At 36.6% G+C, this 14,951-nt stretch overlaps 1 protein-coding gene across 2 annotated transcripts in view; it reads right to left on the bottom strand.

Moving 5' to 3' along the window:
* Positions 1 to 14,951, bottom strand: part of LOC108701330 (polypeptide N-acetylgalactosaminyltransferase 13) — a 152,649-nt gene that overhangs the window by 46,007 nt on the left and 91,691 nt on the right. For both annotated transcript variants that reach the window (XM_018235781.2, XM_018235782.2), the window contains exon 8: positions 7,513 to 7,652. In XM_018235781.2, coding sequence (XP_018091270.1) covers positions 7,513 to 7,652 — 140 coding nt within the window. The remainder of the gene's footprint in view (positions 1 to 7,512; positions 7,653 to 14,951) is intronic.

The raw sequence follows: 14,951 nt of genomic DNA, 5'->3' as shown, positions 1-14,951 counted from the left end.
TTTTTTTTCCCTCCATCACAACAGATTCATATAAAGGATTTTGTAGATTCCCAATAAAGATAAGAAAACCTGTCAAAATCTTCTCTCGTTTCTTTGAAACATTTGTGTTGGCATGTGTAAATGTCCTGGGTTTGCTAAAACAGTGGCCAGGAGCAAAGTGGTAGCTGTTTTGTTCCTGAATCTGCTGTTTTGTAAGTGGAACTGTTGTTTTGCTGTGAAAACAACCATTTACTAGAACTGTACATCCATTGTGGCTACTCCATATGCATTTAAGCCAAATGTACCAATAAATCCGTATGGGGTATGATAAATCCGTATGGGGTATGATAAATCCGTATGGGGTATGATAAAATTCCTGTGCTAAATCTCAATCTGTCCATATTTTTATTATTTTTTCCCAAAAGACAAACAAACTGCCAATTCCTACATTTCAGGAGTGATCCAATAGGCCAGGGAGTTCATTAATTTGTTATAACCAAGAACACTTATTAAGAAAATATTTGTTGATTCCTTTCCTTGTTTAATAGTTGCAGTGTGGTCAAATATTAGTGTAGAGGACACCATCTTTTGAAGACTACATCTATGTTGCACACTTTGCTATCCAACCTGACTCACTATATATATAGTTTTGTACACAAAAAAACACAGCATTAAATTGGCGGAATTGCCCCAGCATTAAATGGTACCGTGAACCCAGCATAAATTGGCACAATGATGCTGAAAATTAAATGGTACAGTGACCCTACATTCAATTAAATGGGACAGGACTCAGTCAACAATTAATAGTATATACATTCATAAAACACAAGAGCCATACATATCCTGCAAATTACTGTTTATGCATATAAACAATGCTTAGTGATATCATTGGTTATAATCGGAGCTTAGGGATGTCATTTCTGTCACATGACTCACTGAAACTTGTGTATTATAATAAATAAATAAAGTACCTCCTGTTGCAAAATATGAGGATATTAGAAGTCACTTCAGAGTTCCATGACCTGTATAAAAACACACTTTGCCTTTAGCCTTGTGCTTTTATAAGGTCATGGAACTCCTCAGTAATTTATAATATCCTATTGTTTTATAATAGGGAGTACTTTATTCACTATATAAACATGTTTAAATTGCATTGGCATTGTACAGGACTTGCCTTAGGTAGTAAGCAGATGCAGTGCTCCTCTTTAGCATTCCAATTCGGATTTACAATATGGTTTTTCACTTAAAAAGTTAATTTCTCTCTTAGAAGAATGAACTGCACTCTGAACTATCTACACAATTCTCCAGGGTACAGCTGAGAGTGGATGACAGGACATACTTATAAAATGGTATGCTAAAGAGGCAATTTAACCACTATATCCAACTTGTCCTGTACCATAAAGCAATGCTTTGTAAAGCCAGCTATGTAGGAAGAGGGAGAGTGAGTCACTTGCTGTGGGACCAGAGGTGCAAGCTCGGGGTGTCCAGACCTATCCATTGAATGCTTTGGAAATTTTGAACATAAAATATGAATTCAAATGAGCATCTGTAACAAATCAATTTCTACAGAGATGTGTGATCTAACTGTAAGTCCTTTCCCATTAGCTTCTAAATCTCAGCATGTCTGACAGGAATGCACTTTGACACATATGTCCCTGCTTTTGACACTTGTGACATCCATCATCAGTTTTAAACACACATTGTCACCCATAATTATAGCCATCCAGAAACAGAGCGGTACAGTAAAAATCCACCATGATCTATTGTTGTGTCACAAACCCTTACAGCAACAACATATGAACTAATGAAATGCCATTGAATGTGGAATGGCTCCAACCATGGGGAAAAATATACTACAAACATGCTAAAGAATTAGTTATTGCAGAACTAATGGCATGTAGGAGTATTTATTTTTCTATAAAAGGAAATTAAACAGTATTATTCAAACATGAGTTGCTAGACTAAAATTCCCCAATACTCCCATGTATTATCAAACGTTGAGATGTACTGTATTTCTCAAAAAAACAATGTTTCCTCAGTTCTCCAGGACCAGCTGCCCAAATAATGCAAAAGAATATCGAATGAGCATGCTACCTGCTCTGGGTAGATCGAGCTCCCCATCCGGCACAAGGTGCAGAGAGCACAGCTTAAGGAATCCTATACTTACTTCCTTCGGAGTATGGAAAGTATATTTGCTCCCTAGACAAGATATGCAATGTAAAGGGTGTTGCAGGGGACCTTTGGAGGAACATAGCACTCTTAAGAAGGAAAATGCTGTCTCTTGCATATTAGCTATTATAGAGAGCACTTTAGTCCTATGTGTGAGTACCCCTTTAATTCTGTTTTATATCTCAGATATTTTAAAAATACTGTAACCTAAATACAACAGTGACTCACTGAGATGTCACCTGCAGACCATAGGTAATTCAGATTAAATGAAGCAGGAGTGGATGATATATGTAAATAGTCACTGGTGTTAGAGTGAAACAGTCAGGAAGCCTGTGTTCAGCAACAGTCTCTTTAATATTCAGAACTGACATTAATAATATGTGTTTGTACTTTACCTTCTCTAACATTAAATGGGTTATATGGAATGAACTAATACATATTCAGACACCAAGAATGATCCTGTGTATCCCTGTAAATTTTAGGGATTGTGTTTTAATGAATTAGTTATGTATTTAAAAGCTTTGTCTGGCCAATTGATGGTGTGCAGTTTACTTATAAGATTACTTATTAATAAGAATGAATTATCTTACATGCCTTAAGAACAACTGTACATTCATTTTTATTTATGTGAAGGTATCTAATGGAAACATTAGGCTGAATAAGCTCAGTAATGCTTATTCATTTTGCTTTACTTCCCTTAGATTCTCTCAGAAGGTTTCTTTGGCTCAATTTGCAGTTTAATCCTCGACTAAGCAATTATTGTGTCTCTGGCAGGCTAGCCAGATGCTTCCTTATCATCTTGAAGGGAATAACTTACTACAAGTTGCAAAGTTTGCAGATAGGACTAGTAACCCTGATCAAGAAATCAGCAAGTAGCATTTACTAGTAATTATAAAGATTTACATGTGGCTTTTTATATCTCCTATCTTACTAATAACTAGCAGTGAGCATGTGTGCTATGACCTTTTCAATATTAAATCAACTATTAAAAGGGGCGTGGCTTGAAATTGTGGGCAGGGTAAGTTAAAAACATCCACAAAATGACTTTTCATGCCGAAAGTTTATAATGAATTGGTTTAAACTTACTCAGGGTACTTCTCTGACCACTTTTGCTATTTACCTTCATTTTCTATTTTTACCAGTTTCTGAGGTATTTGCATTTTTATACTGCTAATACCAGGCTGTTGGCTCAGTAACGTAGGTACATAGTACATAGACAGTTCGAGTCACTGACACTCTAGGGGGGAAATTTACTAAAGGGCAAAGTGGCTGTATTCAGCACTTCGCCGATATACTAACGCTAGCGAAGGAGATATACTTTAGCGCAACTTCCCACTCTAACGCCTGGTGTATTTTCGCTCTGGCAAAAGAGCATTACTACGCAAATTCACTGAGTTTTTGTTTTTACTGAACGTTACCTCTTTTGCCAGACTTGCCTTTTTACAGGGTGTTAGGCTGAAAAAGATTGTACATTTTTTTTGGGTACCCTCCTTCCTCCCTATATTTCCTTACATATGGCACATAAACAATACAGTGGGCTCATATGTAGGGCATTATAACAAATCTATTTTCTTTTATTAAGGTTCCCTGGGCTTGTGCAGTGAACTGTATTTGCTGCAACATATATGTCCATTGAAATTTAACTTCCCGCAGAATGCAAATTATATAACGGTAGCGCAACTTCGCTATGCCTGCCATAGTAACGCTAGCACAACTTCGCAAGTGTTCGGTGTCGGCGACGAAACTTCCCAACTTAGTGAATTAGCGTAGTCTGCGTGAAGTTGTGCCTGGTGAAGTGTGGCGAAGGCGGCGAAGGCGGCGAAGGCGGCGAAGGCGGCGAAGGCGCCGCTGTCAAATTTTCGCCCTTTAGTGAATTTCCCCCTAGGTGTCAAAAGAGAGCTGCTGAGCAGAAGCCTATCTAGCATAATCAGAAACCACTAAAAATAGAAAATATTTGTAATTTACTTTTACATCAGTTTATGTTTTTAAATTTAGATCCCCTTTGAGTAATAGCCTTTTATGAAGCAAAATATATCAGGACATTTTATAAGATATTTCATTGGTCAGCATATTGTACATTTTTATACAGGTATCTGACCTGTTATCCAGAATGCTCGGGACCTGGGATCTTTCCATAATTTGGGTCTTCATGACTTAAGTCTACTAGAAATTCATTTAAACATTAAATAAACCCAATAGGCTGGTTTTGCTTCCAATAAGCATTAATGATATCTTCGTTTGGATCAAGTACAAGCTACTGTTTTATTATTACGGAGAAAAAGGAAATCATTTTTAAAAATTTGGATTATTTGGATAAAATGGAGTCTATGGGAGACAGCCATTCCGTAATTCGGAGCTTTCTGGATATTGGGTTTCCAGATAATAATACCTGTAATACACAAGAGCCATGAATATCCTGTAAATGATATCCTTATAAATAGTGATTAGTGATATCACCAGTTATAATCAGTGCTTACTGATGGAATTTGTGTCACATGACAAAAATATGAGCATTATAAATCACATTGCAGTCCCATGGCCTGCATAAAAGTTCTTTATATGGTCATGGAATTCCCCAGTCACTTTTAATATCCTAATATTTTACCACAAAGGATACTTTATGTACTATAAATGACATACTGTTTCATGCTTACCTATAGACAAGCTAGGGCATACAGTATTTGTAAATGGGTAGTGAAATAATTATGCACACATTCTCTAGGAAATTCTCCAAATTCCATTTCACTTTTATAGGTTTTATGAAGAATTTCTGGAGAATTTTCTACAGCTGTTTCTTCAACCTTTGATAAATATGCCCTTTAAAAAAAAAAAAAAAAGCCAAATAATCAGTTCTTATATTCGATAGAATGGATTGAATGCAGTGTACAGAAGTCTTAGAGTTATTAAATGTTCGAAAGCCACTAAGGATGCTTCTCTATTCCTCAAGTTATGAAGAGAAATAACTAGACACAGAATGGGAATGCTACATAAAAAAAACATACAATTTAATTACACACCAGGGGCCTTGTTTGTGAAAGCTCCTGTAATAATTGCGCTGGCACAAACTGAAATAGCTATTCCTAGAACCGTGATTTAAGACCAGAGGATAGTCCAAGGGATTACTCCTTTAGCTTTAGCTAGCAATACACGGCCAAACCTGTGCTTAGGAAACAAATGCAGATATTTATTTATTACATCCAGATGGAATTTTAAATTTTAAATGTAATCATTGGCTTCTCTCAAATGAACAGCCCAGATGATGTACTCTGGAGAAAATGCACTTTCCCTGCCTAATATCAAATTAATTTGGTTATGGCAACATAAGCTATTTCCATGCTGAAATAAAATGCTACAATGAGGTTTAGAATGAAAGAGGAGAACATTGTACCACACCCTACTCTGTATGAGAAAGCATCATTTACAGGGAAAGCATATACTTGTTTAACAAGAATACAATGAATAGGGCTTGTGCTGAATACACTATTTTTTTTATAAAGGAAAAACAAGTATTTTTGTTATTTCTTGAGCTAAACAGGGCAAACAAGGAAACTGAAGTTATTCTATGTTTGGTTCTTGCAAAGTAGATACTTAGGTTACCAGTATATCAATCACTCACTCCCTTTTTTGTGTGACTTTTCTTTTAACTGGAGTTCATTTTGTAGGGCTTATCTGTACCTGTGCCACTTGTCAGTGGTAGTGAGGAGTGAATAAATTCGCCTGGCACGAATTTGCGGCAAATTTCTGTGTTTCGGCGACGGCTTTATTTATCAAATTTTTTTGGACGCGCGTTCGAAAAGTCGCTCACGTCAAAATCGCATGTACCAACACTATTCGGATGCCCATTGACTTTAACGCCAGCGTCAGCTTGGACGCGGGCGTCAATTTCCGATTTTCATGATCTTTCATGAAAATGTTTGATTTTCACTATTTTTTCGTGAAAATGTCCAAATTTCAAGATTTTTTTGTGAAACTTTCTGATTTCAATGTTAATATATTGTATGTTATGCATCCTTCTGCAGCTAAAGGTTGTAGATATTTGTTCATCTATGCTGTTGGAGAATGTTTGGTGGATATTAAACTGGGAAACGATACTATGTGTGTTATAATAATTTCACCCAAAAAATGTGTTGCTGTGTATTTGGGGGCTTAAGGGGTTAGGGGAACTGCAATCTAATTTAGTCATGCAGCTCTAGTTGAAAGCCTTAAATGAGAAACAAACCCCTACTATAAAAAAAACACTACCCCCCTATCCTGCGTAGACCAACCTCCCTTCTCCCCCACAGCCTAACTGCCCCCCGGGCAAATTCCCCTAATTTTTTACTTACCCCTCAATGCAGATCTGGCCTCGGGAGTTCACATGCACCATCTCATGCACAAAGAAGATGGTGCTCGTGAACTCCCGAGGCCAGATCTGCATGGAGGGGTAAGTAAAAAATGAGGGGCATGTGCCCAGGGGGGGCAGTTAGGCTGTGGGGGAGGAGGGAGGTTGGTCTACGCAGGGTGGGGGGGGGTAGGGTTTTTTCTAGTATAGGTTTGTTTCTCATTTAAGCACAGTTTTCCAGCAATTAATGTCTGTCCTTCATGTCTAATTCCAATGTAATATAATGAAGTCAAAATGACATATTACCGTATATACTTGAGTATAAGCCGAGGGTCAAGCGCAAAAACGGTTGCCGGGGTCTAAGAATAGTCGCCGGCGCCTAAGAATAGTCGCTGGCATCCAAGAATAGTCGCCGGTGTCCAAGAATAGTCTCCAAGAATATTCGCCGGCGTCCAAGAATGGTCGCCGGCATCCAAAAACGATATGCCGGCACCTCCAGTGGGAGCAGAACCCCTCAATTTTTTGATTGAAACTTACCAGAAGCTGCTGCATTTCTCACCTTAGGCTTATACTCGAGTCAATAAGCTTTCCCAGTTTTTGGAGGTAAAATTAGGTACCTCAGCTTATACTCGGGACGGCTTATACTCGAGTATATACGTAATCACTATATGTAAGATAACATAACTCTATATGTATAAAACAAGGGGGTGCAGTGGGAGAGGTTTGCAGATGGGCTTAGTGTTCCTTTAGAAAGTCAATCATGTGATTTCTAAATGCAACAATATTTTGTTTACAGATTATGCACTTTTTGATTAAACTCAAATTTGAATATGCAAATTTTATATCCAGTTTATATCCAGTTTTATTTTCAGTTAAATCATTTGTGGAGGGTTCATTATTTGGCTGAATCCAAAAATTAAGGAATCCATGCATCCCTAAGGATTTCACAAAGCTACTTTGTTACTCACAATTAAAGTGGAAAATGCACAGTAACAACTTTCATAGCTTGCATGTTTCTGTAAATAAAGGTATAGGAATCATACCTCACCAAGAGAAAAATATCGCCTAGGAATCTGGGAATCAGGATACACTGTTTCCAGATACCAAGAAAATGGATTACACTTCAGATTCTCTCTGAGGGCTTTCCTCTCCGATACATCCCCGTAATCTACCTTGACGACACCTAAAAATTTAAAGACACAAAATTAATAAAGTTATGTTCCATATTGAACCATAAGCCATATTTGCTTGTGTCATTATCTGCATATTGCAAAGTTCTCACACTTTTTCGCTTCAAGCTCCCTTTGAAGGTCCAACTTTTGGTCAGGGTGTCTCTTTAAAGTCCAATCTTTGGTCATTCAGATCCCCTTAATTCATGAAATATAGTACAGATTCAGTGAAACCTCAATTTTACATTCCCTGACTTTAAGTATTTCCACATTTTCCACAATTTTTTAATGGTCCCACCAATTTATAATGCCTTTCTATGGGTATATTCCCTGGCTTTACATAATGCTTTACATAATGTTTTCCTGGATTTTACACCAAAATGTTGTTTATTTTACACCGATGTTCCTAAAAATATCTGGTTGTCCTCTGTGAATGTTATTATTAGTGAAATTAAGTGATTTAAAACAGATGATTTTGCCATGGCTCCGTCTGTAAATAGTCAAGTTCAATTTGTCAGCAACTGATACAGCCATGCACAAATCACTTAAAGGAAAACTATACCCCCAAAATGAATACTTAAGCAACAGATAGTTTATATCAAATTGAATGACATATTAAAGAATCTTACCAAACTGGAATATATATTTATATAAATATTGCCCTTTTACATCTCTTGCCTTGAACCACCATTTTGTGACTCTATCTGTGCTGTCTCAGAGATCACCTGACCAGAAATACTACAACTCTAACTGTAACAGGAAGAAGTGTGGAAGCAAAAGACACAACTCTGTCTGTTAATTGGCCCATGTGACCTTACATGTGGTTTGTATGTGTGCACAGTGAATCTTACGATCTCAGGGGGCGGCCCTTATTTTTTAAAATGGCAATTTTCTATTTATGATTACCCAATGGCACATACTATTAAAAAAGTATATTATTATGATAATGGTTCATTTACATGAAGCAGGGTTTTACACATGAGCTGTTTACTCAGTATCTTTTAATAGAGACCTACATTGTTTGGGGGTATAGTTTTCCTTTAAAGCTTTAGGTTCTGCATGTGACTGTCAGGAAATTCCCCCCCCCCCATTGTCATTAACATAGTAAATATTGTATGTCCAAATAAAACAAACTCCTGTGCTTATAACCTTTGAGTACTTGAAGAATAAGTAAAAAAGGCTTATTAGGTCATAGAGAGCCTGATGCTTTTTGTGCCTAATAGGGAACTTAATCATTCAACCTATGAATAAGTGCCCTATTCAGCATGAAATGAGTCAGGCTCTCTATGTCCTAATGAAATCTTTTTCACTTTTATAATCATTTGTTTGGAACCCTTTCTTGGGGTTTCCATATTTTGGGTATGCAATTGTCAATTTGCTACAATTTTAATAATTTTTTGGGACTATTTCAACACCTTTATAATCCTATAGTTACTTGAAGAATACATTGGTTAAACACATCTCCCTGATTTCACAGGGATTTTACACATTTTTTTCATTGTCCCCTGAAAAAATGTAAAATGGTGGCTCTACTATATAGCAAAATATAAGTGTATCAGCTGTTTAGTAATAGTTTCGTAGCATATGTTAATGCAAATCTCACCATCACTGACCTTCAAGCGAGGCTTTCAGTTGTACCTTGGAGAGCAAATGGCCAGTCTCCCTAATTCTAATCCTAAGTGATCTTTAGGCTCAGCCCTCCCCCACCACTGTTCTAAACCTTAATTAATTACAGTACATTTTTAGTTATTAAACTAATGGCACACACAGGGGCCTATTTTTCATGCTGTGTTAAAAAAATGGTGACAAATTATACTAAACATCACTTGGCATCATTGTGTAAAAAATGGTGTATTTATGAAGCTGTGTAATGATTTTAAGCAGACGTGTACTTCTGTGTATAAATCCAGTGTAAAGTGAAGCAGCAATTTAAAAACTGCTATGGCAAAATATGATGCACATTTTTTCCACCACAACTTACTTGTCACTTGAATTTTTATGGATCAAGCAAGGCCTGAAGTGGTGTAAAATAATTGCCATTTGGGTGTTGTAAAAATAAAACACACATGTTAATAAATTCACCATTTATTTTACACTAGTGTTATCCTTAATGTTTATCCACTGATGTATTTCATCCAGATATGAAATGCCCAATAGCCTCTGCGTGCCTCCTGTAATTGATATGAACAGAAACCACTTGAGTAGGTGCACATGTAATGACACAATCAATGACAGACAGTGTGCATTCATGTCAATGACAGCAGATACACTACATGTGCCAATAGCCTTAATTTTTCCAGTTTTTATAAAATTACATTGGAGTGAGTTGTTTCGTTTACATTGCTAATCTTATCATTATCTGAGTCACACTGCTGACACTTTTCCAAGGGGCCAAGAAAGAAAAGAGTTTTAATGATCTGATGATGCACTTATCAAAAAATGTGGGAATTTGTCAGAATATGAATAGCTGAACAACATTCTTCTCTTGGGATGTTAGAGCTCAAAAGCAGTGCCAGACTCTAACACCCTTCTGAATCATTACAACCTGCTACAAATTATAAGTGGGGGTTAAGGATTATAATGTTAACAAGCAAATCGTTACATTTGAAAAACCCAATATTTTTGGGGTATGATAAATATTGAAACTGTTATCTATCTTTTCATACAACTGTATTGGTTTCCTGGTTTTTTTCTGCTTGTGTCTCTTTTTTTGTTTAATTATTATTATTATTTTTTTTTAACTAATGCTGATGTATAAACTTTACCATACCTCTTCATTCCCCATAAACATCATACAGGGATTCTTCTAATCAGGCTGGTACAAGATAGCTTAAGCCTTCTAGCTTAATAAATAAACGTGGAGTGGAAAGTTCTGAACACATCGGGATACCTTCTGACTCAGGCACCTGCTTATGCACAAAAGTAGGTACATTGTACACAGATTAATGAGAATTTCTGAAGGGAATGTGTTTGCTATTGATTAGCATGCTTGCGCTGTGTATTTATGGGTTCTGCCTCCTGCTTAGTTTCAATTATGTGCTTGGTACACTGCCAAAAACTGATTTAGTAGCTAAGTGTTTCCTCTCCATTTGGGCATGGGGGACTGAAAAGCAATTTCTGCACAACTTTCCTTTTACCGCCCTAATAAAGCTTTGAATGTTAGCAAGCGAAATCATATTTTAATTAAACAACACAAAGAATGTGAAGAGGAATTACATATAGTTTCTATTTAATAGAAATATGTATTTGCATTGCTAGAAGGCATTTAATATTTTAGGATAATGTGCTAAAAAAATTCCTGACATACTGTATAATGTTATCCATGAATTAAATAAAAGAAATACCTCTAAACTAATGCATTTCTGACATAAAATTACCCAAATTTTATGTGGAACTTATTTTACAACTTGCTACAGATCAGGCATGTTTGCCTGTATCTCTGTACATTGGGGGATTATGGGGAGGGTCTGACTCTTGTGCACTGCATGAGTTGTTCAGGGCTCCTTGGGGTTGCCACCTGTCTAGTTATAATCCAAACACCCCACTTTTTGGAAGTCCAAAAAAAAACTACCTGACCAGTTTTCCAAAATAAGAAATGTGGACAGGATTCTCCTTGATTGATACAGCGATCAACTGATAAATGATTGCTGTGTCATAATCCCACCCCCCTGATATCACATTTCACCCATGATATCATCCATCCCACCTCATGACTAGTGATGAGTGAAATTTTTCACCAAGTTTCACTGCAAAAATTATGCCCACAGATTTTAATGGGTAAAAGCAGTTATTTAATACAGTGTACCCTGTAGTACCCATGCAGAAAGCATTTCTGTCCAGGGGCTATCTGTGCCTGCATCTTTGGTGGATGCTTGCCACTTGGACTGGAAGGCAGGTATAAAGTGAGAAAAAGATTCCTAAAAAAAACAAAACACTGCATCATTTCCCAATCTTATAGAGCCAGTTGCCCAAATGATGCAAAAGATCATTCAATATGGATCATGAAAGCTTCTCATTTCAGTGGAGCCAGACTACATCCCCTTTAAGTAAATTTTATTGCTGAAGGATCTGCCCTGCACACTGCACATTCTCACTAGTGATGGGCGAATAAATCTGCTGTGTCAAAAAAAAATTAATTTTCGTCATTTCACAAATTTCGCCCAGATTCGTCCATCACTAATTCTCACCTGTCCTCTATCCCTATCTAGCAGCACCAATGACTCTCACAAACTCATACTGCCTACCTGAGTCTGTCACAGCCTTCAGGCACTTACACAATGCAGTGTACCCCACAACAGGAAGCCTACCTATTTTGTGATAAATCTTTCATATGGGTATATACATTTACGGAACAAACGTAAATTGTAAAGGAAGCAGGAAATTTTAGTTAACAATTACTGTTAAGGTAATGAATTTTAGGGCGCTGTAGTATAATATAAAACATGCACATTGCGGGTCTAAAATGGCACAAAGATTTCCATTATAATGTTTGTTACATTTGTCACTCACAAAATAGCTGATTTCAGAAACTTAATAAATCTGTAACCAATTTTATTAGATAAACTTTTGTGAAAGAACAAGCAAAGCTAAAGTCAACTTGCTAACGTGCTAACTTTTTAAGCAGCCCTCAATGGCTTACCTTAAAAACCAGGCAGATAGTATGTTTTTCATAAATAACATTGGTCCAGACAGTGCCATGCCTGAGGTTCAAGGTACCCAAAAAAGCACCCCTGCCACAGGCCTGTTTGTTTGTACCCCCCGCCCCCCGCAAAATTGCATGTGCACAACTCCTGACTTCAATGGCTTTCCAATGGCCATAACTAGGAGAAGAGGGAGAAGATGTACATGATCAGTGCACCACCCCCCACATACACCTTTGCACCCTAAGAATGTGCCTCTTCTGCCAATCCTTAATTATGGCCCTGGGTTCTGTGTAGTTATAGTTAGGTCAAAGGGATATCATCTTCACCCTTCTTCAGAGGCAAACATACATCAAGCTTGACCTGGTGCCATGTTTGGCTGAGAAGAAGAATGAAGATGGCAGTCACCTGACTATGGAAACCCAGGTGACCGCCATATAGTAGTATAGGTAGTATAAGGTAAGCAATTAATGTCAACATATTGGCACTTGGATTTCTGAAGTTAAAATACATTGAATTGAAAATGTATAAAAAAAAAAAGCCTACATAATAGATTTACATAGAATATCCAGCAGATGGAACCATTGTACCGTTCTATAAAACTAGACCCTCTGTATGTGATTTGTATAGATAAGTCTGTATTATAAAATTAGATCAACTTAACTCAGCAAAACAGAGCCATGCAATATTCTGATTTCAGATTGACATGTTCACCCAACAAGCTAATAAATTATATAGGCCTTCAATTTAGTAACATTTACATTCAGAAAAGCAATTATAGTACATCCTTTGGTGCTTGCTTAAGCGGTAGAATTGCATTCAATTAATTGTTATATGCTGTATATTTAAAATATTTATACCATTTAAAATGGTATCCATGCATTTTTTTTTGTAAATAATACATTTTAAGCTTTGTTTTAAGCTTTCTTTGCAGACCAGCAAAGCATGTACACCCTGGAAAGCCTTGAATTGCAGACGCTAGCAAATGGTAGAGCAAACTTGGGTAGGTGGTGGATCAGGATAGTGTCTTGCAGGCTTGGCCTGGGTGAAATGGGGGACATGGTCTAAATGTACCATTATTTATTTTAACTTTCAGCTGCTGGCAAAGGGCAGTCTTTGAAAACTTGATTGGAAAATAATAATTTATGAGTTTGTATGTACTGTATATATATATATATATATATATATATATATATATATATATATATATATATATATATATATATATATATATATATATTTGTTTTTGGATCTATGAAGTCTACTTGACATGTATCCAGGAAGGTAATACATATTTACTTATGATAGTAATGAGAACAATCATAACAACCTCTTGAATTTATGGTAAAATATATTCTTTTTTAGAGTGAGAAATTCTCATGGTGGATAAGTTGACTTGCTCTAAAAGTACTTGAAAGCAGTGCAAGCATAATTATGCAATCTATTTCAGCTTTCACCATTGCCCATACATGAATAATATGCCCTGTGGGCAGACGATGAGAAATGGTAGGGACTACTGTGATGAGATTCTCACAAAGCAAATTTCAGTCCTATCACACATAAAAAAAAAAATCTTAAAACCAAATTGCAATTGGTAAAAAACGGTAATTAGGATTGAATCATATTTCTCAAGTTACAATAAATAAATATGTTTACTATACAACTGGCATCACAAGAATTTTGCAGCTGCAGCTTTTTGTGTGTTCCACTGCAGAGCTTCATAGAAGTTAAATAAATTGTTCAGTGTAAAAATAAAAACTAGGTATGTAGGTAGGCTGTGCAAAATAAAAAAAAATTTCAATATAATTAGTTAGCCAAAAATGTATCAAATGAATCAATTACAAACTCACTGAACAGTTATGTCCTAGAGGCCCCCCTTCAAGTCGCTGACTAACTCAGAGTTACAGATCTGCAAAGCAGGTTGGGTTCTGTTATGTTAGACATCTGTTCTCAATAGATGTCACAACACCTTCCGTAGAATCAATTTAAAAAGCCTTAATTGGTTTACATGGCCGGGATCTCCAACAAGCAACAACATTTCAGACCCAAACAAGTTGAGATAGGGCTGTGTTTGGGCCTGAAACATTGTTGCTTGTTGGAGATCCCAGCCATGTAAACCAATAAAGGCTTTTTAAATTGATTCTATGGAAGGTGCTGTGACATCTATTGATACTGTATCAGCGGATTGAAGTGAACAGCTCTACACATGCACCCTATTGATTTTCTTCCATGAATGTTTGGTAAGTGCTGACCAATTGCAAATTGGTCAGCACTTACCAACCTTTATAGATTGCATTTTTGGCCAACTAACATTTTTTTATTTTGGACAGCCAATCTATTTACTCAGTTTTTATTTTAACACTGAACTGTTCCTTTAAATGTTGGGTACAGACCTCAGACAGAGGTTAAATAACTCCTGCATTGGCAAGTGGTGGAAGGGACACATATATATTGCAAAGTGTAGAAAACTGGTTTCCTTCTTTGCAGTGTGTCCTGAATTGATCACCCACAGTTGCCTCACTGACATAGGCTTCCCTTATCCACCATCTGAATGATGCACAAATTAGAGAGTGCCAGAAGATGCTTGGTTCAGTGGAGTTGTGTTTTTACCACCTGTCTATGGACCTGCTCCAACACTGAGACCAAACTTCAATGTTTTTGTCATTTTGTTCC

Source organism: Xenopus laevis, chromosome 9_10L (assembly GCF_017654675.1).
Source record: "Xenopus laevis strain J_2021 chromosome 9_10L, Xenopus_laevis_v10.1, whole genome shotgun sequence".
Lineage (NCBI taxonomy): Eukaryota > Metazoa > Chordata > Amphibia > Anura > Pipidae > Xenopus > Xenopus laevis.
This window is presented reverse-complemented; position numbering and strand designations above follow the sequence as displayed.